The sequence below is a fragment of the Syngnathus scovelli genome, chromosome 7, assembly GCF_024217435.2.
Source record: "Syngnathus scovelli strain Florida chromosome 7, RoL_Ssco_1.2, whole genome shotgun sequence".
NCBI lineage: Eukaryota > Metazoa > Chordata > Actinopteri > Syngnathiformes > Syngnathidae > Syngnathus > Syngnathus scovelli.
Genome location: NC_090853.1, coordinates 8,829,075 through 8,854,879, shown reverse-complemented (window position 1 = coordinate 8,854,879; position 25,805 = coordinate 8,829,075). Strand labels below are relative to the sequence as shown.

Sequence of the window (25,805 nt, the reverse complement as noted above, 5' to 3'; positions counted from 1 at the left end):
AAAAAATATCCATAGAATTATCTGTAGTGAATGTAAAAAGATTACACAGCCGTATTCAAATGGAATGTTTTTCTAATGTGTAAAAAAATAATAATCGAATAAAAAAAAGACCGAGATAAACCATATTTTATGTCCTGTAAAATAAATGTCTAAAGAGCATGTGGTTGTTCACATTTGCAAACCACAATAGAATATATTCTATTATATTACAATGAATGTACATAATATGTATTATTACCTGTACATTGATTTATTTTTAACGGTGTTAATTAAAACAGATGTGCTTATCTGGCACGATTATGCAAATTACTAAAGCATTTCCTTATATCTACTGTAGTCTAAAGTGAAGCGGAAACTTAACATGAGCGCTTTAGCAGGAATGGCCAGCTTCTCGGAAGACTGGGCGGGTTTTTCCCCTTCTGCTCTTCCGTGTTTGCTGCCTGTGTGAAAATCAGACAGATACTCTCAACGTTGCGTGAGGTAGGTAGAAGAGTTATGTTCACATTTACAGAACATTACTTCGATTGTTTTCTGCAGTTATTTGCTTTACTTTGTTATGTGTTACAGGATGTATTTCGAACCATGTTTTCGCTATGTCATCTCCGTTCTAATAATAATACTCATGTTAATATGCATTCGATTGTTCTGCCTGTCAGCTGTCACTATAAGTCATCATCATAGATAGATGAAAAAAAACTATCATGTATATACACTACGTTATCTCAGCAATAAATAGACATTTTCTGACCAATTTAGTGTAATTTATACAGTTTTGAGGCAATAAACACAAAGACCTAATTTACTTAGTGGCATGAGAATGGAACAAAAAGGAATATTTTGCTAGTTGGTTCTGATTTCATTGTTGACCCAAGTCCGTACACCCAGGCCAGAGATGAGATTCAAACCCAGAACCTCGGATATGTTGCAAATGCAGATTTGCAAATGACTATACACTGTGCCGCCGACCTGCATTTTTATAGACGATTAAAAATGACAATTATTTTACTGGTTCTTTTATCACAAGATACTTAGGTTGCATTACCTGACATGTTTCGGCTTGTACTTCCACCTTCATCAGAGTGTGTTTGTGATAAAAGAACCAGTAAAATAATTGACAAGTGAAAACAAAATGGACATAGTACAACGATCTCAAACAATTGTTAATTGTGTCTTTCCTTTGTTGTGTGCAGCAAAACCAATATTAAAAAAAAAATACCTGTTGACTGGTCATCATGATGAGATGCTGTGGTCTGCTCAGTGTCAACAAGGAGCCAGGTAGAAGTTCAATGTTCAAAACAAATGGGCGTTAATTACACTATATGCACAAAACTGAAATATTTGTCTTTTAAAAATTACACACGTTGAATCATCCATTTTCTGTGCTGCTTGTCATTAGTGTCAGGATGAGCCATTTAGGAAATACATATTAGCATTATAAATGATTATTGATGACTTAGCTAATTTATACTGAAACCAGCCTGAAAGCAGGATCTATGTGTTGAGGTTTTTTTAGCAGGATGTGAACAGATGAAGGAAGCACATTGAACAATTGGCAGTAATAACTGACAACTGACTTTTGTGTGATGTGTGTCTGTGTGTGTTAGTTCCTCTGAAGGCCATTGAAGTACAAGTAGAAGTGAAGGACCACGTGGCCACTGTGGTTTCCACACTGCACTATGAGAACAAGGAGGACAAAGCCATCGAGGCCGTTTTTGTCTTCCCTCTGCCTGCTGATGCTGCCGTCTGCCATTTTAGTGCCAAGATTGGACAAACTGAGATTGTAGCTGATGTAAAGGAGAAACAGGAAGTGAGTGAGTTCCTAAAGCGAGAGCGAGATGAAAAAGACAGTGTGAAAGTTATATCGTCTTCCCCAGGCTCGAGAGGAGTACGACGATGCGTTGAGTTCTGGTCAGCAGGCTTTCCTCCTAGAGGAGAGTGAGCAGAGTCCCGACATTTTTTCTTTGAGTGTGGGAAGTCTCCCTCCAGGAGAGAGCGCCTCCATCAGGCTGGATTACGTCACTGAGCTGGCTGTGGAGGCCGACGGCGGCTTGAGGTTTTGTCTACCTGTGGTCCTCAACCCTCGCTATCAACCTCGCGGTAGGATTCTCTGTCATTTCTTTCATCACTTCTCACCGACATGTTTATTTGTGCACAATTCCAGTTTTCAATACACTATACACTCCTGCTTGATTTTACGCTCATTCTCATGACTATTTCTTGTTTCCAGGAAGTGAAGACCGCGGCGTCCAGGTGATGTCTGTCCCCGCCTCTCAAGTGCCATACAGTCTGACCTTTGCTGCCAGGTTGTCGTCGCCGCGTCAGGTCTCTAAAGTGGACTCCGCGTGTCCCCTTGAGCCTCTTCAGTATCTCAACAAGGAGCAAACCCAGGCGGTTGTATGTAGAAGACCCATGTGATCTGCTGTTACTCACACTTGAGGCATGATGTTCATTCATGGCTTCTTTGTTTTCTTGGATATTAGGTTAAACTGGCTGCAGGACACGCATTTGATAGGGATATTGAGCTCTTGATTTACTACAAAGATGCCCACCAGCCAGCTGTTGTGGTGGAGGCAGGAAAGGCTTCTGCCGAGCCTGGTGAGTTCAAATAGTTTTCATCCAATGTGTTTGGCTGCTTTCAAATGAATCAGATTCACCTTTCCTGTCTGTTGTGATTCAGGCACACTTATGGGGGATGCGGCAGTGATGCTGAGCGTTTACCCAGAGTTCTGCCAGGCTGTGATGTCTTCACTCGCCACAAGGGGAGAGTTTGTGTTCTTACTGGACCGATCTGGAAGTATGCAAGGTGCTCGCATCGGCAGTGCCAGGGTAATTAATGATGGCATTGGTTAGGTGCCCAGAATACTTAATTTTGCTGTATAGTATGATACACTTGGGTACAGATGAGCATTTCTTATGAGTACTGATAACTAATAAGGCTGATATCGGCACCGATACTGCCAATTGGGTATTTTATGGATTTTCCGTGATTTTTTTTCCTATATTTCCGCCTTTTCCCCATGGTGAACACATATTAAATCTTTATCAATGTTTTCTGAAGAATATTTTGAGTTTCCCATGGATCTTTTTAGTTTTGCTGAACCCCCCACTCCCTCTTTAAATAAGTCTGCTATCAGTACTGACACCTGTTATCGGCCCTTACCCATCCCTAGCTAAAAAACAATCTCTGTCCATTTAACAGCGAATTCTGTGGCAAACCAAACTGAACACTCATTATATCTCACTTTCCACACAGGATACTCTGCTGCTCCTTCTGAAAAGCTTGCCAATGGGCTGCTACTTCAACATTTACAGTTTTGGTTCCTCCTTTGAAAGCATCTTTCCGTAAGAATCGACCCTTTTCTCAGACCAATAAACAACATCTTTTTTTGTTTTCACCGCATGTGTACACAAGTCCATGTGCCTATGTGTGTTTGATGGCAGTAAAAGTATGGAGTACAGTGAGAAGACCTTGGAAAATGCTCTAAAGATTGTCAAGGAGATACAGGCAGACCTGGGAGGAACAGAGATACTTCGGCCCCTTCAACACATTTACAGTCAGCCCTGCATTCCCAATCAACCACGACAAGTAATACACACATATTTGCATGACTAATACTGCCCAGTCGGCAGTCGGGGTCACGAGATTTGTCTTGGAAAATGTTTGTTTTACAGTCCTGAGGTATTCTTGGCCCCTCCACGGCCACCTCAAAGAAAAAAATCCTAGCTCCGCCAGTGGTCAGGGCCTCTTTGCTGGATTTTAGAAGCACTGACCAAGTTTTACAGCCTAAATTTTAATATTCATCAATATTCATTCATTTATTCCCAACAGTCTACTGTAGCATTTCTTTAAGTTGTATCTGGTACTGCAAATGTATGTTTTATATTTTATCTAATCAGATTTCAGCCTCTTTTAGCGGACATTTCTATCCAATCAGCCCTGGACCTTGAGAATTACAAATGCTGACCGATATAACCTAAACTTTACTGTTTACTGTTCAGACTATGTACATTATATAGATTAAGTCCATTGAATATATTTTGCTCATTTTATAGAGTTGTAGTGTAATAGTGGTGGATTTCTGAGGCAGATTAGGTCTGGTCATTCCCCGGATGGCCGGGTCACTACGGCTGCAAATTCTGTTCTGCACAAAGACATTGTAGCTTATAACACACCAGAACACACATTCAAGTTATGTATAACAGGCTGAGCGAGTAGCGCTTGCCAAACTCTTTTGTGTTCACTTTGGCAACTTGGAAAGGACTTATGCTGCTGTTTTGTGACCTTTCTCTGACTGCATAATCATAAGAATGATGCTGTCCTTCCAGCTCTTTGTCTTCACTGACGGCGAAGTGGGTAACACCAAAGACGTTACAAGCTTAGTGAAGAAGAATTCCAGTTCCCACAGGTTAAACCACATACAGTACATATTATAAATAGTCACTATGCCACGTCTTGTTTCAGTGTGTGTTTAAACCAAAGTATTGCAGGTGTTTCTCTTTTGGGATCGGAGAAGGGGCCAGCACCGCTCTCATCAATGGTTTGGCTAAAGAGGGAGGAGGTCACGCTCAATTCATCGCAGGCACTGACAGAATGCAACCCAAGGTTTGTGCCGAATGATGTTGTTAAACGCAAATACAATCGTCTCAAAGGCACACACACTTTGATTAAAGTTTAATTTTACCAGGTGATGCAATCGCTGCAGTTTGCTTTGCAACCGGCTGTGGAGGACATTTCGGTTACATGGGATTTGCCAAAAGGAGTGTCGGTCACACCTCTGTCTCCGCCTCTCACAGCTATTTTCCAGGGTCAACGCTCTCTCATTTATGCGCAGCTTACTGGACAGGTAGGCAACAGCTCTGAGTAAACAAAACACCCAACTTTATCCACAGAAGCAGAGAACCTGCGAATCCTGCAAAAATCTTGGAATCCATGCATCTGAAAACAAGTTCTTGACTGGCGTTAAAACATCAAATTGAATTTGTAAAAGTTTTAAAAAAAAATATTTGGGCACATGAACAATAGAATTATATTAATGTAAACAGTTTCTAATCTCAAATTAACATCTGTTAAAAAATATGAACTATATTTTACGGAATGACATTTCGCAATCATGATACCAGAACCAAGAAAACAGTGAGTCGGGACTTTTAGCTCATTAAATTTGAACATGGGACATTGGCAACGTAGCATGCCTTTAACCCTGCAATGTTTTCTCAGAGTTCGGAGGAAACAGTTGGTTGTGTAACTGTGAAGTACAGCTTAGCAGGCCATCCGTTCCAGAACAAGCTTGCCTTTGCTTTCCATCCCACAGAAGACACTGGGTAATGCAGTCTTTATTCATGCAATACACACAATACTGCAGCACTACCTCACAGTTTTGGGTCTGAATCCCGACTCAGGCCTGACCCCTTTTGGGTGGAATTTATATGTCTGCCCCGAGTTTGTGCGAGTTCTTCGAGTACTCTGGCTTCCTCCCACATTTGAAAAACATGCGTGTTAGGCTCATGAAAGACTCTAAATTGTCCTTATGTGTGAGCGTGAATAGTTTGTCTTTATGTTGTCAAAACTCACTAAAGCAGTTCTTCCAACCTTTATTGAGCCAAAGTGTATTGTTTACATCAGAAAAATCTCAAGCCACTAGAGTATATTGTATACACGGAAATGATGATCTCATCACAATATACTTAATAATTTAATTTAGTTTAGTTCAGTGTGTGCATGCTATGACTTATTCTGTTGTGTAGATGGTAAAAGTTGGGTACAAAAATTATGTACCATAGTAGACAAACATATTCATTCTTCAGTCTATCAATATACACCGCCGGTATAGATAGAACAGAGATATGTTATTGTTAGGTAATAAACAGTAATTGTATTAAATATGAGAATTTGTTATTGTTTTGATAGTGTATACGTCTGTTTTTGGCAGATTAACAATCCACAGGCTCGGTGCTCGAACTCTGATTCGTTGTCTGGAGTCCAAGGAACCAGAGAAGGATGAGGAAGTGAAGAAAAAGGTGGTGAATGTCAGCGTTCAATCAGGAGTCAGCAGCTCCTTCACTTCCTTCATTGCCATCAACAAAGGCAGCAGCAAACCCATACAGGGACCTCTGCTGCAAAGACGTGTTCCAGGTAGGGGTGGCTGGCTACCTTTCACCTTTGAATTGGTTTTGCTCCAATGTTGGTACTCAGTGGTACCAATTTTTGGTACTTGTGTCAAGTTGTTTGTGGTTACAAATGGTAATTTATTTCAGAATAAAATCTTTAAAAATATATATATTTTCCACAACATGAAATTTGAAATAAAAACACAGCCAAGTTAAATTTAGGTATAACATTTTACAATTCCTAAAATATTTAAACAAAGAATTAATATTACAAAATGAGCTTTAGAATGAACAACACTCTGTCTTATGCAGTAATATAAGGAACAAAGATAATTGTATTTGTGTTCTTTGTTCCGTGTGTGGTTGTTTTTCAAGAACACAAGGCCTGCTGCGAAAAAATTACAGGTTTAAGAGGACGTGACAGAGAACAAATTATTATTTGAATGCACACAGTGCTCTCTTTATTTTGGTCACAGGTTTTTGTCATTCTATTTATCTATTTATTTACATTTTGAATATGGCCACCGGTAAGTATTTTTCTAAAACACATTCCATTCTTTCATTAGATTCCAGCGATCGTCAGTCTGCACACTTACTGGCAATTTTTCTTCAATCATTTGTCCATATGACAAATTATTTGAACAAACTGAAAGATGTTGTCATTAACAATCAGGTTTTGTTTTGCCCAAAATGATATTGTTGCTACTTTTCATGACATATTCTTGTTTTTTTTCTCCCAAAGGGGTCAGTTTGCGTGCGCCAATGGCATATTGTGGTAAGTCGAATCATGCATTTTGTTACAGCTACAATTTAAATTCCTCAGGAACATGTTTTTTTTATTTTAATCAATATAAAATATATTTTATCATGAAAATATATATATTTTCCACAACATGAAATTTGAAATAAAAACACAGCCAGAGATTGAGTTAAATTTAGGTATAACATTTTACAATTCCTAAAATATTTAAACAAAGAATTAATATTACAAAATGAGCTTTAGAATGAACAACACTCTGTCTTATGCAGTAATATAAGGAACAAAGATAATTGTATTTGTGTTCTTTGTTCCGTGTGTGGTTGTTTTTCAAGAACACAAGGCCTGCTGCGAAAAAATTACAGGTTTAAGAGGACGTGACAGAGGACAAATTATTATTTGAATGTACACAGTGCTCTCTTTATTTTGGTCACAGGTTTTTGTCATTCTATTTATCTATTTATTTACATTTTGAATATGGCCACCGGTAAGTATTTTTCTAAAACACATTCCATTCTTTCATTAGATTCCAGCGATCGTCAGTCTGCACATTTACTGGCAATTTTTCTTCAATCATTTGTCCATATGACAAATTATTTGAACAAACTGAAAGATGTTGTCATTAACAATCAGGTTTTGTTTTGCCCAAAATGATATTGTTGCTACTTTTCATGACATATTCTTGTTTTTTTTCTACCAAAGGGATCATGTCCAGTATGCCATATGATGGTAAGTAGAATCATGCATTTGTTACAGCTACAATTTAAATTCCTCAGAACATGTTTTTTTATTTTAATCAACACAGAAGCCTTTGCATGCACTTCAAGTATTCAAATAAATGAGTGTAAAGTTTGCATCGAGTATTAGTCAAAAGTTTGGAAACACCTTCAAATTTATAGTCTCAAATGAAAAGAGGCAAAGAATTACAAGCCATTAACTCTTGAAAATGCACAGCGGTGCAATGAAAGTTATTCCAGGTCAAAAAGCATCATCCACATCATAAAGCTGACTGAGAAAAGATGTACAAAGCTGTTATCGATGCAGAAGTTGCCTACTTTGAAGAATTTAAATTATAAATCATAGTGTTTTGTTTTTTCAAAAAGGTTAACAAATAATTCCATTATTATTTCTTCTTGATGTTGATGACTTAAGTATTCATCTAGAAGTTGGGATTTTATTAAATGCAGAATGATTCAAACTTTTGACTGGAAATGTATTATGCACTTGGAAAAAATACCCATTTCCAAAATTGATATGAGGATCATTATTTTTTATGTTTTTTTATGTTTTTTTTTTTTAGCTTCAAGGAGGCTTGCTGGTTCTCTTGACAGTCAAGGCAAGTAGCATCGTGCAAACACGGATTGGAAATATTTACCTATTGAATTCTTAATGATGGGGTAATTCAAAAATTATATTGTTGCTAATTCTCATGTAATATTCATGTTTTTATTTCAACCTAAATATCTTATACCAGGATACAGACATGCAACCAAAGGCAAAGGACTTTCAGCCAAAGGTAAAAGAGATGAGAATCAAAAATATTATTCAGATATTTTAGCAACTGCCTTTTAAAGGAAAAGGAAACGTTTTATGTGGCCCTAACAGTGTAGTATTATTGCAGTTTTTAAAAGAATAATTGAACTGCAAAATCATTGAACAAACCAGTAAAGCAACTAAAATACTTTTTCCCCTCCGTTCTTTATCCAACAAGCACCAGAACTTAGGTTTTCTAAAATGGAGAAAATGAGTGCAAAGTGGAGTGTACCAAACACCCTGGGTGATGCAGGAGGACCAGATCGCTTCTCTTCCCTGGAGATCAATCCTGGCCCTCGTAAGTTGTACATACACACATACCACCAAGCTGCATTTAGTTCAATAAAGCACAAGTTCTATTTTCATCCAACTTAACAATTTGGAAAAACAACCAAACCGACACAAATAACACTATAGAAAAACAAATAAAGGTAACAACTCGTTCTAAAAACGATATATTATGCAACTTAGTTGCAACCTGTCCATTAAGCACCCCCAAAACTTGCACATCAGTGAAGTTCCAGTTGATTATTTGACTTCTTTTCCCAACAACCCAGCTATCCAGCCACCCTCAGACACTTTGCTACAGTTGGTTTCCCTCCAGAAAGCGTCGGGCTACTGGGAGCTCAACCCGGCTCTGGCTACTGCATTGCACAAGACCAGCAAGCAGGTGGAACAGGCCAAGCCGGCAAATGTAAGACCTTGTTTAAATTTTGCTATGACACCTTCTCCACTTGTATGCGTAATGTGTTTTTCTTCAACAAGGTGAACGGAAATGTGTGGGCCACCGTTGTGGCTCTGGTTTGGCTTCATGGGTTCAAGTCAGATGCTGAAGTCGAATGGAAGCTTCTTGCTCGTAAGGCTGTGTCATGGCTGCTGGCTCAGAAAGGTAATTACCTCAGGATTTCCTTTTTTGTGATTTTGATCCATCCCCTGGGGGAGAGGGGAGCAGTGAGCAGCAGCGGTGCCGCACTCGGGAATCATTTGGTGATCTAACCCCCCAATTCCAACCCTTAATGCTGAGTGCCAAGCAGGGAGGCACTGGGTCCCATTTTTATAGTCTTTGGTATGACCCAGCCGGGGTTTGAACCCACAACCTTCCAGTCTCAGGGCGGACACTCTACCACTAGGCCACTAAGGCGTAATAATTCACAAGTATGATACAATTTTAAAATATTTAATCCTACGAGCACAAGGGTTGTGTCGAACACGTCAAATCTAAATTACTGGTAAACCTAAATAATATTTATTTCCATTTGGAAAATCTAATTAAAAAATTAATAGGTACAGTAATTATTTTTGCATATAGAGTAGAAAAAATAAAAAATAAACATGACCGCTCTGGTAGGTGTTGTTGAACCATTTGGAATTGGGATAAGTGTTGAAATACATTGATGCAGTGATATTTTCACCCACCGTGTTCTTTCGTGTGTGTGTGCATGCGTGTGTATGTGTGCGTGTCGGTGTGTGTGTGTTTTTAAAGTGCCATGTATTGCAGAGTGTGTCACAGCTGGAAACACTCTGTTGGGCTGCAACGTCCAAAAAGACAGCCTCGGTCTTTAAGGTCTGCAACACAGTGAAGGACCTTCTGCGGATTTTTCCCTATGCTCTGCACTATTTGTCATTCTTCCTTATTTGGTCATTGATCAGTCTGCAGCAAGTGACAATTGTATTGTTTTCCTATTGATAATGTAGGCAAAACATTTAAATCAAAGTCTGCTTTATTGTCAATTTCTTCACATGTCAAGACACACAAAGAGATCGAAATTACATTTCCCACTATCCCACGGTGACAAGACATAGTACACAATATACATACAAGTAAACAACACAAAAAGTAAAAACAAGAAGGCGCAAACAATGAATAAATAAGAGCGATGAATAAATAATAACTAAACAAATAACATAATAAATAATATATATATGTAATGCAATGAGTTTGAATAATAAAGACTTCAGATGGGATGTCAGTTATTCTTTTTTTAGTGTAGTCACTCACCTCTGAGTGAAAAATGTGGTGTGTATTTTTATTTATTTTATTTTTAAATGCATGAGTGTAAGTGATGATCATGAACCTCTCCTTTGAGCCGCTAAAAGTAAGGCCTAACAACCACAAGCACATTGCTAGGGTGAGGTAGACCTTCCGGCCTGGGTTAGTGTTTTAAAAGAGGGTGAAGATTTAAGGCAACTTTAGGGTTCCAAACAATGGTAGCAGTTTTATAATAGATAGGTTAGTGCTTCAAACAAGGTTCAAGAGTTAACATGCGGGGTTAGGGTTCAGTAGAGTTTCAAGCTGTAGTTATAGTGAGTTAGTCATCTTTAAGAAAAGTTAAAGTGGGCCATTTGATGATCATATAAGGTCCAAAATGAGACCCGCATGCTTCATGTTTACTCAGCCGATCAATCTTGGCTTCAGTGCGCAGCTGCAGCTCCAGGCAGGCGGGCGTGCGCATTTCCGCTCACAACTCTTTTGCGGTCGAGTGGAGTGAGGCAGGGACCGGGTTGAGGATGATGCCGTCGCCGGCTCATAGGGCCTCCCCGTCGGCCTTGAGTCTTCGGCCAGCAGCTCTCTTGTGGCTGATACGGGTGTAAAATGCAGCTGGTCACACTGGCAGCGCTGGTCGGCCTAGCTGAGCCTGGCTGCTCGCCTCCGCCGCTCCCATTTCAGCTCCAGTAATACTTGCCCCCTCTCCCCTTTAAAAATATAGATATTATCGGGGCTTTATTGTTTTCAGATCAAAAATTTCCCTAGCGGCTCGTTTGGACTAAAAATGGCCGGAGATGGCGGCGCTCTAAAGGATATCAATGAGATTAAGTCGCAGTTCCGGACCAGAGAGGGCTTCTACAAGCTGCTCACCCTCTCCGACTCACAGCAGCGGAGTGGGCTACCAAGGGGTTCATCCGCCGGAGCCACGCTGGGCCCCGCGGCTGGAGCCGGCCCGATTCCCAGCGCAGGGGTCGGGCTGCTGCAGGGGCCCGGAGCCGCCGCTGCAGCCGCAGCCGTCGCCTCCTCGACGAATGCCGCAGCCAACTCCTCCCCGGCGGGTTTTCTGCCGCCTGTGCGGGTCTCCATGGTCAAGCTCCAACCCGAAGACCCAGGCGAGGAGTCGGAGCGGGTGTGCTTTAATATCGGCAGGGAGCTTTATTTCTACACGTACACTAATATCAAGAAGGTGAGCCCCGGCCGGACGGCCCTCTCCCACCCGGGTCACGGGAGCAAGTGGACCGTCGGTGTTAGCCTTGTATGCTAACTAGCCTAGCACTTAGCTTCCGTTTCACGGCTTCTGGACGTGCAAATTTGCCGTTTATTTCCTGCTAGTAACAAACACAACGTTTCATTTATTTAAACTGTCTTTGGTGTTACGTGGTGATTCAAGTTAATAGTCAAAAAGGCATCACAATTAGTGTGTTTAGATGCCCTTTGAGGGTGAGTCACGCAACAGAAGGTGGACAGAGGTGGTTGAGGAGCAAAGATGTCAAAAAGATGCGCTTCATGACTCATCTTAGCTGATTCAACTGAGGCAGTAATCCAAAGCACCTTCGGTGTCATCACACGGTAATAAGCAGGCTAAATACTTGAAAAAAAAGTTTGGTAAGGGATTTAAAGATGGGGTTCAAGCCAAGAGTTAGGGTTACAATCCTCTGTTAATTTGCTGCAGGTATTTGGTGTCATCACATTTTCTCAAGCTACTTTGTGTGCTATGTGTGTATGTATGTGTGTGTGTATGTGTGTGTGTGCACGCGCACACGTGCATCAGGCAGTGGACCTGAGCAAGCCCATCGACAAGAGGATTTACAAGGGCACGCAGCCCACATGTCATGACTTCAACCAATACTCTGCTTCGGCTGACAGCGTGGCACTCATCGTTGGCTTCTCGGCTGGGCAGGTGCAGTACTTGGACCCCATCAAGAAGGAGACCAGCAAGCTCTTCAATGAAGAGGTACTGAATGCAATGCAGTTTCTAATGAGGTGTTCAATCCAGTGTTAGGATTTCAAATCAGGGTTCATTTTAAGGCAAGGTTCGGGTTTCTTAAATCAAAATTTAAGAAATTCGATGTAGGGTCTTGTTACGGGGTTAGGTAAGTATGGTTAGGGCTTCATATGGGATCTTGAGTTAAGGTATTAAACTAGGGTTGGGGTTTCAAGCCAAGGCTGGACTTTCAAAATAGTGTTTTGATTTTAAATTTGAGTTTCAAGATAGGCTTTGGGTTTTCAGTTTCATTCCTGCTTTTGGGGTTCAAACTAGGATTTCAAGTCTGGTTTCAAGGCAGTTTATGTGTAAAGCGTTGGGCTGACAGGTTGATGTTAAAAAATAGGGTAAGTAACTACTGTTTGGGTTTCAAGCCACCAGATTTCAGATGGCTTTCAAAGTACAGTATCGAGATAGGCTTAGGGTTTCAAATTAGGGTTTCAAGCCAGGGCAAGTGTTTTCCAGTGTTTGCCTTTTAAAATAAAAATGATTTACCAATGTCAAGGACACTAAGAAGCCTCCAATTTCTCTCCCATTTTGCCTTCGCAGCGTCTTATCGACAAATCCAAGGTGACGTGTCTGAAATGGCTCCCCAAGTCTGAGAACCTGTTCCTGGCCTCTCACGCCAGCGGCCACCTGTACCTCTACAACGTGGAGCACTCGTGCGGCACGGCTGCCCCGCAGTACTCGCTTCTGCGCCAAGGCGAGGGCTTTGCCGTGTACGCCTGCAAGACCAAGACACCCCGAAACCCTCTTCTACGCTGGGCCGTGGGCGAGGGCGGCCTCAATGAGTTCTCTTTCTCGCCCGACGGGGTCCACGTGGCTTGCGTGGGCCAGGACGGCTGCCTGCGAGTCTTTCATTTTGACTCCATGGAGCTCCAGGGTGTGATGAGGAGTTATTTCGGAGGCCTGTTGTGCGTCTCGTGGAGCCCAGATGGCAAGTACCTGGCCACGGGAGGCGAGGACGACCTGGTCACTGTGTGGTCTTTCGCTGAGAGCCGGGTGGTTGCCCGCGGGCACGGACACAAATCCTGGGTCAACGTGGTGGCATTTGACCCTTTCACCACCTCCCTGGAGGACGAGGAGCCTATGGAACTCAGTGGGAGTGAGGAGGACCTCCACCAGGGTGGGGTGCCCAACAACACCGCCCCACACTTTGGGCGGGTGCGCACCAGCAGCACCTTGTCACGGCTCTCTCGGCACAGCTCCAAGGGCGGCGGCTCAGCAGCCGTCACCTACCGATTTGGATCCGTCGGGCAGGACACGCAGTTTTGCCTGTGGGACCTCACAGATGACGTTCTATACCCTCGCCTGCCGCTTTCCCGCGCTTTTACCAATACTTTTGGACCCACATTGCCCACCTCTGGGGGTGGTGGAGTGGAGGGCCACCACCACCCGCCTGTTGTTGGCACTTCCAACCCTCCTACGCTGCCTCTCCCGCTCCCTCGGTCCCTCTCCCGTTCCAATTCACTTCCCCACCCTGCAGTCGCAAACACCTCCAAAAGCCAGGGCACCACAGAGGGCGGTACTGGGGTAACAGGAAGCGGCACCGGTACGGTGGGTAGCGGCCCAGGTAACACGGCGCCGTTCAGCATCGGTCGCTTTGCCACGCTTTCCCTTCAGGAGCGCAAGTCGGACAAGTCAGTGGTGGGGGGCGGGGTGGAGAAAGAACACAAGCGCTACCACAGCCTGGGTAATATCAGCAAGAGTAACGATAAGATCAACGTGGCACCGCGGGGTAGCGGTCGCCTTGACGCCGCCAAGGTGCTGGGCACCACGCTGTGCCCGCGCATGCACGAGGTGCCACTCCTGGAGCCGCTGGTATGCAAGAAGATCGCCCACGAGAGACTCACCGTGCTCGTCTTTATGGACGACTGCATCATCACGGCGTGCCAGGAGGGGCTCATCTGCACCTGGGCCAGGCCTGGCAAGGCGGTACGTACAGTCGATCTTTGTAATCTGAAGGCTGTTGCCAAAGTTACTAGGTCGCAAGTTTGATGCTGATTGGACAGTCCAAGCCTGTGATGAACACTAACTGTTAACGTATCGCCATCTAAATGACTTTTTTTTTTTTTTGGGGTGTGTCTTCTCTTGCAGAACTTAACAGCACAGAATGGAAACTCTCCAAGTGGCACGGTGGTATAGCTGCACCTTCATCCCTCTACCCACCATCCCAAAATGGAGGGCAACCGTCAAGACCAGACCACCTCACCGATGCAGTATTAAACCCTCCGCTCATCCTGCAGAAGCCACGGGCCAGCTGTATTTAAGTAATTTATTTTATCATGAGACTGTGTAGTAATTTATACTGTAAATAGTAAAGTACTCTAATGGCAAGGAGGCGCTACGGGAAGCAATTGAACACATGGCAATGCACTGAATGTCATGACGTCACCGTCTCTCTTAAATTCATGCCGGTTGCTCTTGAAATGCTTCGACGGGTTTTGAAAGTCACGTGTCACACTTGGGTCCAAGTCACATGGCCACACGCACACACCCACAGTCTCTGGCGGTGTAGCATCATACTGTATGTATGACCGACACAGTCGTGTTGCACTAGCAAGTGTTGCACAATACTATGGGGATGAAGATGAGAAAAAACTATAGAAGAATAATTCAATCTTGAAATTAAAATCATTCGGGAGGAGTTTCTAGGGAAAAAAGTCTTTTCGGAAAGTCATTTCTGTAGTTTTTTTCTGCAAAGAAAATAATGCAAGTCTTGAAACTGAAAGAGATGAGTTTTAAAAGTAATAAATATACAAGCTTCTTTGAAAAATTCACAAATGTTCAAGAAAACTTGCCTTATTTCCCTAATTTAAGCGTTTTTGGGGGATACTGGCATAATTTTACGGGAAAAAATACATAATTCCTAAGGAAAAGACTAATTTTAAATCTTCAATAGTTAAAAAAGTATGTTTGAGAGAATAGCAGATTTTTTTTATTTTTTTTAAGAAAACTAAATCTTAAAGTGGATTTTTTGTGAAAATAGTTTCTTTTCAAGTAAAATGCAAATTTTGGGACAAGAAAAAGACATTTTTCGACAGTGTCACTATTCTCTTGACACATTTTGCTTGTTTTTCTTGTAATATTATGCCATTATTCTTGTAGTATTTCATATTTTTTCTTTCCAGTGTGGCGCCAATCCTTTTTGGTAGTGTTGCACGTGAATTGCCTCTCGCAATAATTTGCACACACAAAAACAATTCACGGTTCCTCCACGCACTACCTGGTGGACTTCACTCAAAACATATGTAACAGATAAATCCCACACTTCTTTAAAGTGTCCTGTGAATCTTTTATGCTTTGCAGCGACAATAAAGACGAGCCAAGTATGTTTGTGTCTTTCACCCTGATGATGTCATTGATGCCTCTCTCGCTCTCATTCCAGATCAGGAAGTTATTCCGATTGCCCTGCTCGATTTCCTTTTGGATAAACATGATACTGTGAGCACGCAGCACATACATGAAGATGATTATATTTTTTATAAAAGTGATATACATGCGCACTACCACAGGAAAACAAAATGTGAAGTACCTTTGTAACCTAAGGCCGACCTTGCAAATAAACACCTTAGTTCTAAAAGTCGCCTGGCATTGTGCTGTTGATTAGGTGAAAACCCTTTTGTGAACACCATTACAATAAAATATGCCATTAAAATAATACTATTAAAACAAAGAATACAACTTCCATGAAATAAAACTTTCAAACTCTATTTCAATTATATTACATTAAATAAAAACAAATCCATAGAATAAAATATGAAATTCATGGGGAAAAAATAGTTTATTCTTGACAATTGCATAAGCACTAAGTGATGTAGACAAGGCACTATATTAAAGTGCACTCGATTTACCATATCCATAAATGTTTAAATTTTCATGCATCTTTTTCCCAAGAAAAAGTTTGTTTTTGCAAAACAGTTAAAGATGGGGGAAAAAAAGTGATCAGAAATGAAATCAAAGTGTAATTGTTACCATTTACATTAACTATACAACATGATCATTTGATAATTACACTGCCACCGACTCTGGGGATTTAGGATTTTTGTGGCATGTAGTTTGTCCAAGTCATGTTGCCGTACAAATCCCACCGCAGATCGCTCTTCGGGTGCAGATCGGGTCACCGCGGCTCAACCTTCATTGCACCTTCACTGAAGATAAACAGCAAAGACGAGTGAGGGGCGGGGCGACCACAAAAAAGCTCGCCAATCAATTCGCCTAGAAAGCGGAAAATATTTGTTTCCTTTCGAGAATAAAGTCGAATTTAAAACAAAATGTAACCGTTGCGATAAATAGAGCAATTTATATTTTGTTGATTTTCGTTGTCACCTCGTCTGAATATAAAGAAAAGTTCCGAAACTGGTTTGGTTAGTTCTCGATATTTTTTACGCGCGACTCTCCAAAGAAGAGGTGGGCAAAATGTGCTCAGTAATATAATTGATAACGTATTAATGTGGATAAAGTAAATAACTGCTCAGTGGGCCTGGTTAAAGAATGCGGTGTAATTTCAGCACATTACACGCCTCTGCTCTAAGGTTTGTGTCACTCTCGTGCCCTTGTCTGCTGCTGGGAAGACCTGTGACATGAGCTCCTGGTGACTTCAATCTTGAAAAGGTGCAACCGGAAAAGGTATTTTTCCTGGACACGTCACTCGCCAATGTTCGTTTTTTTTTTTTTTTTTTAAGAACTCCCTGACAAAAACAAGCCACAGGATACATCTCAGCACCAGCAAACTAACATGGACGACATAGACGAAGCTAATGTGACCGTCAAAGGGTAAGATGTCGTCAAATTGCGCCCTTGTTTTTTTTTTTTTTTTTTTGTCGTGTAGAAACTTTTGAGAAGAATGAGTCGAATGAAGAAATCATGACGGTGACTTCTCACCAAATTCATTGACGGCGGCTCACTGGTTTCTGACAAAAACCGAGCGTTTAAAGCGACTATTATGATCACTTGTGATGGGTGGTCCCTGCTATCGTCTGCTAAAAAAGTTGACATATTTGGCTCCTTGATCCCTTTTAAAGCGTCGTTATGTATTGCCAAATTAAGCATCTATATCGAGTAGTTGTAGTTATACGTAATAGTTGTAGTAGTTATAAGAGAATAGTTGTAGACATGGTATGTGAATTCTGAAATACTTATTGAAATGCTGTGAATGATTGAAATGCAGAGGGAGAAACGAGCTCGAATGGTTTGAATCGGTCAAGAAATGTATGCAAGATAAAACTTGATTTAGGAATTTGTTGTGCAAATCTGGGGATTGAGAATAAAGCCTGAATGAACTGAAATAAAGTTTCAAATTTGAACGGTTTCAATGGATCAAAAATGTTGAAGCAGGAGGTTGTGTACAATTTTGACGTGTGGAATGTTTTAAGTTGTTAGAACGCTATTAAAACTACTTTTATAAAATATATATATATGTAAGGTTAAATAAGGCTAACCAGTAATGACTGCAAAACTTGCAGAAGTTCAAATATGTATATAGTTATTATATATATCATAAATATGGATGCTTAAATTAGACCATCACAAATCCTTCAAAAGTTTCACAGGCCCAAATGACAAATGAACGATGACATGGATGAGCTGTACGTTTTTCAATTTTATAACTGCTCACTAATTATTATTCTAATAATCAATTCGTTTGTCAATTTGTTTGTTAATTGAGGAATCTGGCAGGGCAGAAAATGCATGCAACTATGTATACCATGATTCAGTTAATGGTTTGAAACGTTAGGCAAAGGGGGAGGGGACCCTTCACTGCATACAGGCTGGTCGCTTGTTTGTTACAGGCTGAAGGTACAAGATGTAGTCTTGTGTGATCAGCAATAAAAGGCATTGATCAGTCACGGATTACTCCCCAAAATACGTCCAATTGCGATCAGAGACTGATCTACAAGCACATAGTGAAATATTCTTTTGAAAATAGGCTTTAAGCTGTTTATTTAAACTGTTTACTGACAAACATACTTGAACAGGTTAAAATAAGACTACTGTAAATCCTCAAAGTTGTGTTGTGTAACCCACATGCGCACACAATCACTTCCTGTTTTGATGAACAGCATGTTCCAATCCATGTGGGCCAAAAGTTCAATTTGCTATTCAGTTAAATCTCTGCCTCATGTCCTCTCCTTGAAACGTGTATGTGTGTGCACGTGTTCTTGTGTATGTGTGTGTGTGCATTTCCTGTCTCCCATTCAGAAGACATGCCAATATAAACAAACCGAGCACCTCTTGTTACTTCTTGCATCGTTTCTCTCTCTCTCACTCTCTCTCGCTCTCTGGTCTATTTCTGTCTGTCTCTCTATCGCTCTCACACACAGACACGAGCCAAATTGCACAGGGGCTGAGTGTTCCTGCACAATATCGGTTTATTGTGGCGTGTGTGTGTGCGTGCCTGGAATGGAATTGAACTACGTGTGCGTGTGTGCGCGTGCGTGCCTGAAATGGAATTAAAGTGTGTTGTCCTGTCTGAAATGTTTTCTGGTTGCAGGGGATGAGGCGGGGTAAGGGTGAGAATGGGAGGGATAGGTCAAATGGCGAGTATCCAGCAGTTTGTCAACAACTGAGAAGCCCTTTTAAAGACATTCTCTCCTCTTTTGGACTTTAGTCTTTTATTTTGGCAATCCCAAGTATTTGTGCAGCAGAAGAGTTGTTATTAGCGTTTGAGGGCAGGATATGGGGTGGGGTCTTGTTCTTAAAGTGTTCCCACCGCAGGCCCAAGGGACATTTTTAACATTCCTGCACTACATAAAGGCTTTTAAAGGAAAATGGTATGCAGGGCAGTCGGTTTCATTTGAAGAGCTACATCAGGTGGATGTGGTTTTATTTAGAGCAGTGATTCTCAACCGGTGGGTCAAGGCCTGGAAGTAGATCACAGACCTGTGATAGGTGGGTTGTGAACAGGTCCTAAAAAATAAAAATCAAAGTGGTTCCCCAGTTTACGACAGTACCAAAATACAAGGTTACAAATGGTGCGCAATAAACTCCTTTGCACAATGGCGTAAGAATTTGTGGCCATGCAACAAAAGAATGCATGCGCAATTCTGCGCTGGAATTATTGTTTTTCCGCTTCATCAAGTGTTTGTCATACAAATACTTTAATTATGAATTTACTACTATGTTCACATTCCAATAGAAGAACAATGGCTAAGTTCTATTTTATTCTCTTCCTGGTTCAGGAGCAGCTCAGAGCAGAGAAAGCTGCGTTCTCGCGATGCGGCTCGCTGCAGACGGGGTAAGGAGACAGAGCTATTCTACAACCTGGCTCGAACCCTACCCCTACCCAGACGCGTCTCGACACATCTTGACAAGGCGGCCATCATGAGGGTCGCCCTCAGCTTCCTCCGTATGCAACGCTTCCTCCATCCCGGTAGGAACATGCCCTTAAAAAATGGCCGCTTCTAATCAAAATGGCTGCATGGACTTTATTCAATTCAATGATTTGGTCTCAGGGGCTGAGAGCCCAAGGGCGTCCGACGAGGAGGAGGAAGATGAGGACTTGGCAGATATCCTGTACGCTCAAGCGCTATCTGGCTTTATTGTGGTGATTTCGGCAGAAGGAGACATCATTTATCTGACAGACAACGTCAACAAGCACATCGGTATCCCACAGGTAACGATGCTTCATATAATACAAAAACGTACGTTTAAAAAAATGCACGAATATTAGGGAATACAATTGGAGAGTAAAAATGACATCAAAAATATTAACATAAATAGAAGGTGGGAAAAAAAATGCACAAAACATATATGACAAAATAAAATATATATGTATCATAAATTAAACTTGTATAACAAATATTCCTACGTACGTTTGCCTCACAGGTCAACAGTTGGTCACGTGTTTGGAAGCAGTTCAAATTACAGCTTTAGGGCCTATCACGCGGACTTCAAATGCAGCCTTAATTTGACTTGGACCGCTCCAGTTTGTTGTTTGCTTCTGCTTTGTGAGGCCAAAGAGGTGCGTCGCGCGTATGTTTGTGTGTGGAGGGTGGTCACCTCGCGTTTGTGCTTGGGTTCATTTTATGTAGCCATCTCGAAGTATTTTCAGTACCCATACTTTTCCGCAAAATCCGGGGGGGAAGGGGACAGGATGGTGAAAACGGGGGTTGGGACCCACAAACGTATTCCACAAAGCAACTCTCTACAAATGCTTTTAAACCGTAGTGGTGAGGGGGTGGAGGAGCTTTACGACAGGATGTTCTTTGTCCACATGGGTTGTTGAGCTTGTTTAGCATCTTTTAACATTGCACAGTCCTACCAGATACCAAGAATTCTCAAAATAGTACAAATATGGCCACCATTAAAATACCGCAAAAATACACTCATAGAAAAAGATCATCGTAAAAATAAAGATCATTTAAAATAGTACAAAATAGCGAAACATGACATACGTATATACAACAATTGGCAAAAACATCCAAAAAAAGAATAACGAATAAAGAAAAAATACAGAATATTTGTTAAATATTACAAATAAGCCACAAAATAGGCTTTACTTAAGAAAAACACCAATATTAAACAAAATCACAGAAATGTTAGCTGAAAATCGAAATACAGACATATGACAAAAATGCCAAAGTATTACAAATCCTATCTCAATCCTTAATCCTGGTTTCTTACCCTTCTTTACCCTCTTCTCTTATTCTTCCTGCTCCTTCTCTCCTGCCTTGGAACACTTAGTCTCCTCCCTTGCTCCTTTTACTCATTTTTTTATTTGCTCCTTCACTTGTCCCTCTTCTTTCACCCCTCTGCCTTATAGTACTTATTTTACTGCTCTTCTTCCCCAGTTCTTTCTCATACTTCCCTTCCTCACACTTTCATCCGTTTCATTTTCCTTTTATTCCTCTCCCTGTTCTTGTCTCTTTTCCCCACTCCTCCTCCCTCTACTTTTCCCCTGCTCCCTTCTCCGCTTTCCGCTGCTGTTCCTGACCCTCTTGCTGATCCTCCTTCTTGCCATTATCCTTTTGTTTCTCTTCCTCTCCCCCTTTTCTATGTATGTAAAATTAATTTGATTGTGTTTGTTTGTGTTTTCCAGTTGGAGCTTCTGGGTCAGAGCGTGTATGACTTTGTTCATCCGTGCGACCAGGAAGATCTCACGGACCTCCTTCAGCACCCAAGTTAGCTAAACCCAATTATATATTAATCATGATGATGAAGTTGTATGCAGTGTATACACAGTAAAATCAGCTTAAAAAAAACATCTGCTTTTTTTGTTTTTAGTATGCAGTAAAAAACTGAGCGGGGGTAGTAAGCAAAGCCAGATAAATTTCTTCCTGCGATTGAAGAACACTTTGACCAACAGGGGGCGCACTGTTAACCTCAAGTCTGCCAACTGGAAGGTATAGTTGCACACACGTATACTCTTTGTAAATGCTGTGTTTTAACGGATTTACCTTGTTTAAATGTTTTATGGAAATCTACTTTTCAAGAAAAAAAAAGTGAAACGTTGTTTTGTGGTTTTAAAGCCGTCAATTGTCTCTTTCTGCCAGGTGTTCCACTGCACGGGTCACATGCGTATGCTGGATGACTCGTCTGCAGAGCCCTCCAAGAACGCTGTCATGACACTGCTTTGCGAGCCCATTCCCCACCCATCTAGCGTGGACTTCCCCCTAGACACGTACACCTTCCTCACCCGGCACAGCATGGACATGTACTTCACACAATGCGAGGGCAGGTGAGCACCAAGGCGCCTGTCTCAAACATCCACATGGAATAAAATCTCTGGCAAGCACATGTTGAATGTTTGCTTTTATTGTAATATTAAGTGAATTTTGTTTTTAACTTTTCCCTCAGTTGCGGTTCCAATCTGAGTTTGTAGGAGTAGTTATTCTTTTGGGAATCACAAATGAGGTACAAGTAGTCATTTTGTGTTTGTTTACCAGGTTGAGCGAACTGGTGGGATACAAGGCGGAGGACCTAATCGGCCGCTCTGTGTTTGAGTTTCATCACGCGCTGGACTCAATTCATGTCAACAACAGCCTGCGCACATGTAAGTTGTTTTGGTATCATCCAAGGGTAGAGAAAAACAATTCAACGTTCCTTCACTTTGATTTACTTTATTTTTCCTTCTTTGTGGAGTGCTGGCCAAAGGGCAGGTGAGCACCAGCCCCTACCGCTTCCTGGCTAGCGGCGGTGGCTTTGTGTGGGCCCAGACTCAAGCCACCGTCCTCTACAACAACAAAACGTCACATGCCGAGGCCGTGGTCTGCCTCAACTTTGTGCTCAGGTACGCTATAGACCAGGGCTGGCCAATTACTTTTACAAACTGGCCAACTATATCGGCTGTCAAGGCACAACCTCAATTGTGTTCTATGTGAATTCAATGTCTTGAGGTACAGTCGTCAATTCAATGATTGTTGTAGAGCCTACTTGTGTAGATATGGTATAAACTGCTATAATGGTTTAACAAAAATGTTATGTAGATTTGAAATAATATGAAAATGTTTTTAGATCATAAATTGTTCATTTACATTACAATTTCAACGGTCAATATAGGCAACTATAAATATTTGAGTCATGCTTTTCATGTCATGGTTCGTTGCTATTTCTAGCAGGGCTTGTCCATATCCCTCACAAATACCACGGAATGATGGATGAATAATGAAATAAGTTAAACTTCATTGTGCTTGGCAGTGCCGTGGAGCAGTCGGATGTGGTTTTCTCCCCTGAGCAGATCAAATCCGAAAGCCTCGACAAAGACACCGATGTGGGCGAGAGATGCAGCAGCAGCACGCAGGAGATTCTTCTCCCGCCCACACCAGAAGACACAGATACTGTCGCTCCACTAACAGGAGGTGGGGCGCCATTTTGACTGTATCTATTTTTTTATTCCATGAATTTTGTTGTGGCTGGTTGTTTACACTCTTAAGAAGACAAGTAAACAAGAAACAAACACTGCGATTCATTTCTTAAAAATAAGAAAGGAAATTATTATGACAAATACTGATTTTTGAAAAAAATAATGGTTGAAGAGATTTATAAACAGTGCTATTTAAAAATGTAAAACAATACCTGCTCATTTCTAAAAAATGACTGATAGATTTGCAAACAGTGATAACAAATTCAAAAAGTGGGAAAAATACTGTCGTAATTTTTTTTTTTTCAAACCTCCAATATACAAAAAAAAGATAAAAAGTAAACAAAATCACCTGAGTGTAACAAATCATAAACAATGTAAAATAAGAGCAAAAGGAGAATGTACAAAAATGCATTTAAAAAAAAAAAAAAAAATCATTGCACTTGTTTTGCGCAGATTTTGTAGCGCTTTCCTTCGCCACGCCACAAAGCCCAAGTGACGTCCCCGAGAACCCTCAGGACCTTTGCACTCCCCAGCTGCGCCAGCTCCTCCTTCCCATCTTCAACCCCGACACTCCCCCGCAATCTTCATCCTGGGCATCCTCCTCACCGGATCCTGAGCCGGTAAATCCTAAAATTCCTCCCATAACATGGGACATGAGCTGAAGGGTTGTTTTTGTTCAGAGCGATAACAGCGGTGTGGGTGACGTCAATAAGGTTGAGAAGTTCTTTGCCTTTTGGCCAGAAGATGGTGAAAAGACACAGGATAACGTGCAGCAGGTGAGCAGCAGGTTCACTGGGTACACACCATTGACAGGCGATGGGGAGAAAAAAAAGTTCTGGAGGATGTTATCATAACAATATGACTTTCATTATACTTGTGAAATTGTAACGTATCATACTTTTGTGGTTTATTTTAAAATAATTTTGAAGTACATATTTTGGTTTCAAAATATACAAAAAGATATTTAAAAAATGTATGTTTTTAAAAATAATCAAATGCATAACTCCCTTGGCATTTAATTTTGTAAAAAAATAAAATACAATTAAACCAAGGTAAATATATAACATCAATTTAAAACAGTCATTTTATATATGTACTCTTTAAATATAAAACTAACACAAATACATCAAACCTAAGGAAATGGATGTGTGTGTTATCAGGTGATGGATGGTATGGATCTGGACATGTTGGCTCCCTACATCTCTATGGATGACGACTTCCAGCTCAGCTTCTTCAACACTGTCCCAGAGGCCAATACTGAAATTAAGGCAGAGCTACCACCTGAGCTCGCCGCCATCAATAGGAAACGGTAACAAACCATATGGAAACATGCAGAAGAAAAAAATAGATATGCAAGATATGCAAAATGATGCTATGATAATAAAGTTGCAATAGTGGCCACCATGTTGTTGTTTTCAGGGCTCACAACCTGGATGAGGATGCTCTGTCTCAGCTGATGGCAGAGAACATCAAGCGTCACAAGCATAACAGCAATGCCGCCTCCCCGGAGGACCGGCTCTTGCTCAACCATGCGCTACTGGTGAGCGAGAAATGATGTTGTGGTCGGAGTGGAAAATGTAACTGTTATTGAAAGTCAATGCTGTTTTTTTTTTGTTTTTTTTTTTAACACAGGGTAGCCTGAAGGAGAGCCAATCAGATGGGAAGCTGGGCACCAAGGGGCAAAGTCATCTTCTTACTGACAGGGATCCCATCTTGGGGAGCATGAGAGGACTCTGTGACACCACATGTAGGTTTGCACAACTAAAACGGCTTCAATACATTGGAAATATGATATTGCACGTACAGAATAAATGTTACACAGACATGTACATATTATTAACTAAGTATTAATAGACATTGAACTACATATGCATAGTCATTAAATATGATGTAAATATTACGCATTGCAGATAAATTGACATTAAATTTCATATGATATATTGATATGACATCTAACATTTGATATGTTTGACAGCGCTGCTGCTGGACATCTTCAAATCCCAGCCGCCCCCTGACTTGTCCCCTATGTCCTGACCAAGCTGTCATTATCGTGGTGGTCTCCGTCTTCATCGTCATCTTTTGTCTTATGCGCACACTCAGATGGCGGCCAGCCAACCAGCTACTTTATAAGCTCAGAAAATGATGATGCTTTGCTAATCTAATGCACAAAGGCCTTTGAGTGGCATATTTTTGTATGCTTAATTATCAATCATCTGTACATTTATCAAGTGAAATCACTTTTGGGGGGCATTTATTTGTGTTTCTTCTGAATGAATGCCCTGAGCGAGTGAAATCAGATGATCTAACACTCCTTATATGATCATTTAAAAAAAATACAAAAACGTATTCACCTTTTGATTTATACAAGTGTACTATAATCATGCAGTAGTTGAGTACCGAGTTTAGCATTTGCTAGTTTTTGGATTGACAGTAGAAGGAGTAAACTGCTAATTTTGAGGCATTGTTGGTTTTGGAAATGTTTTTACGGACATGAATTTTTGAACAGGGTTGGTAAAGATTATTTTTAATGTGCCTAATAAAATAAACGGTTTTAACACCAGCGATATTCAATGTGTCCACACTAACAAAAACATGGTGAAAAATATTTTTCTATATATAAAATTTTAGTATA

At 41.1% G+C, this 25,805-nt stretch overlaps 3 protein-coding genes across 8 annotated transcripts; all 3 read left to right on the top strand.

Annotated features, from left to right (window-relative positions):
* The first annotated feature begins 346 nt into the window (after window positions 1-346).
* LOC125972498 (von Willebrand factor A domain-containing protein 5A) lies at window positions 347-10,363 on the top strand. Of its 4 annotated transcripts, none has more exons than XM_049726215.2 (22): window positions 347-480; window positions 1,191-1,275; window positions 1,605-1,807; window positions 1,875-2,097; window positions 2,237-2,394; window positions 2,481-2,595; window positions 2,678-2,826; window positions 3,254-3,342; window positions 3,442-3,586; window positions 4,327-4,406; window positions 4,489-4,603; window positions 4,686-4,844; window positions 5,219-5,322; window positions 5,931-6,133; window positions 6,851-6,883; window positions 7,568-7,594; window positions 8,166-8,201; window positions 8,340-8,390; window positions 8,577-8,696; window positions 8,956-9,092; window positions 9,164-9,287; window positions 9,882-10,363. In XM_049726215.2, exons 2-22 carry the CDS (start codon window positions 1,233-1,235, stop codon window positions 9,959-9,961), a joined length of 2,394 nt encoding a protein of 797 aa, XP_049582172.1. In that variant the 5' UTR covers window positions 347-480; window positions 1,191-1,232; the 3' UTR covers window positions 9,962-10,363. The 4 variants fall into 4 exon arrangements, with proteins under 4 accessions (XP_049582172.1, XP_049582174.1, XP_049582173.1 ...); XM_049726217.2 differs by having other exon boundaries at window positions 2,228-2,394; window positions 8,340-8,381; window positions 8,652-8,696; XM_049726216.2 differs by having other exon boundaries at window positions 2,228-2,394; window positions 8,340-8,381.
* Window positions 10,364-10,802: 439 nt separating this feature from the next.
* zmp:0000000529 (WD repeat-containing protein 20) lies at window positions 10,803-15,955 on the top strand. 2 transcript variants are annotated; one of them, XR_007482834.2, is made up of 5 exons: window positions 10,803-11,571; window positions 12,157-12,339; window positions 12,919-14,304; window positions 14,467-14,639; window positions 15,758-15,955. XR_007482834.2 is itself a non-coding variant. In XM_049726222.2 (4 exons), the coding sequence occupies exons 1-4, from the start codon at window positions 11,170-11,172 to the stop codon at window positions 14,512-14,514; spliced, it is 2,019 nt and encodes a 672-aa protein (XP_049582179.1). In that variant the 5' UTR covers window positions 10,803-11,169; the 3' UTR covers window positions 14,515-15,701. The 2 variants fall into 2 exon arrangements, 1 of the variants encoding a protein (XP_049582179.1); XM_049726222.2 differs by lacking the exon at window positions 15,758-15,955 and having other exon boundaries at window positions 14,467-15,701.
* A 977-nt stretch (window positions 15,956-16,932) lies between these two features.
* On the top strand, window positions 16,933-25,733 carry hif1al (hypoxia inducible factor 1 subunit alpha, like). 2 transcript variants are annotated; one of them, XM_049726224.1, is made up of 16 exons: window positions 16,965-16,983; window positions 17,055-17,145; window positions 19,551-19,741; window positions 19,824-19,984; window positions 21,410-21,491; window positions 21,595-21,713; window positions 21,864-22,048; window positions 22,257-22,363; window positions 22,453-22,600; window positions 23,008-23,168; window positions 23,627-23,793; window positions 23,854-23,949; window positions 24,334-24,482; window positions 24,593-24,713; window positions 24,806-24,920; window positions 25,149-25,733. In XM_049726224.1, the coding sequence occupies exons 2-16, from the start codon at window positions 17,108-17,110 to the stop codon at window positions 25,205-25,207; spliced, it is 1,899 nt and encodes a 632-aa protein (XP_049582181.1). In that variant the 5' UTR covers window positions 16,965-16,983; window positions 17,055-17,107; the 3' UTR covers window positions 25,208-25,733. The 2 variants fall into 2 exon arrangements, with proteins under 2 accessions (XP_049582180.1, XP_049582181.1); XM_049726223.2 differs by having other exon boundaries at window positions 16,933-17,145.
* The last annotated feature ends 72 nt before the right edge of the window (window positions 25,734-25,805 follow it).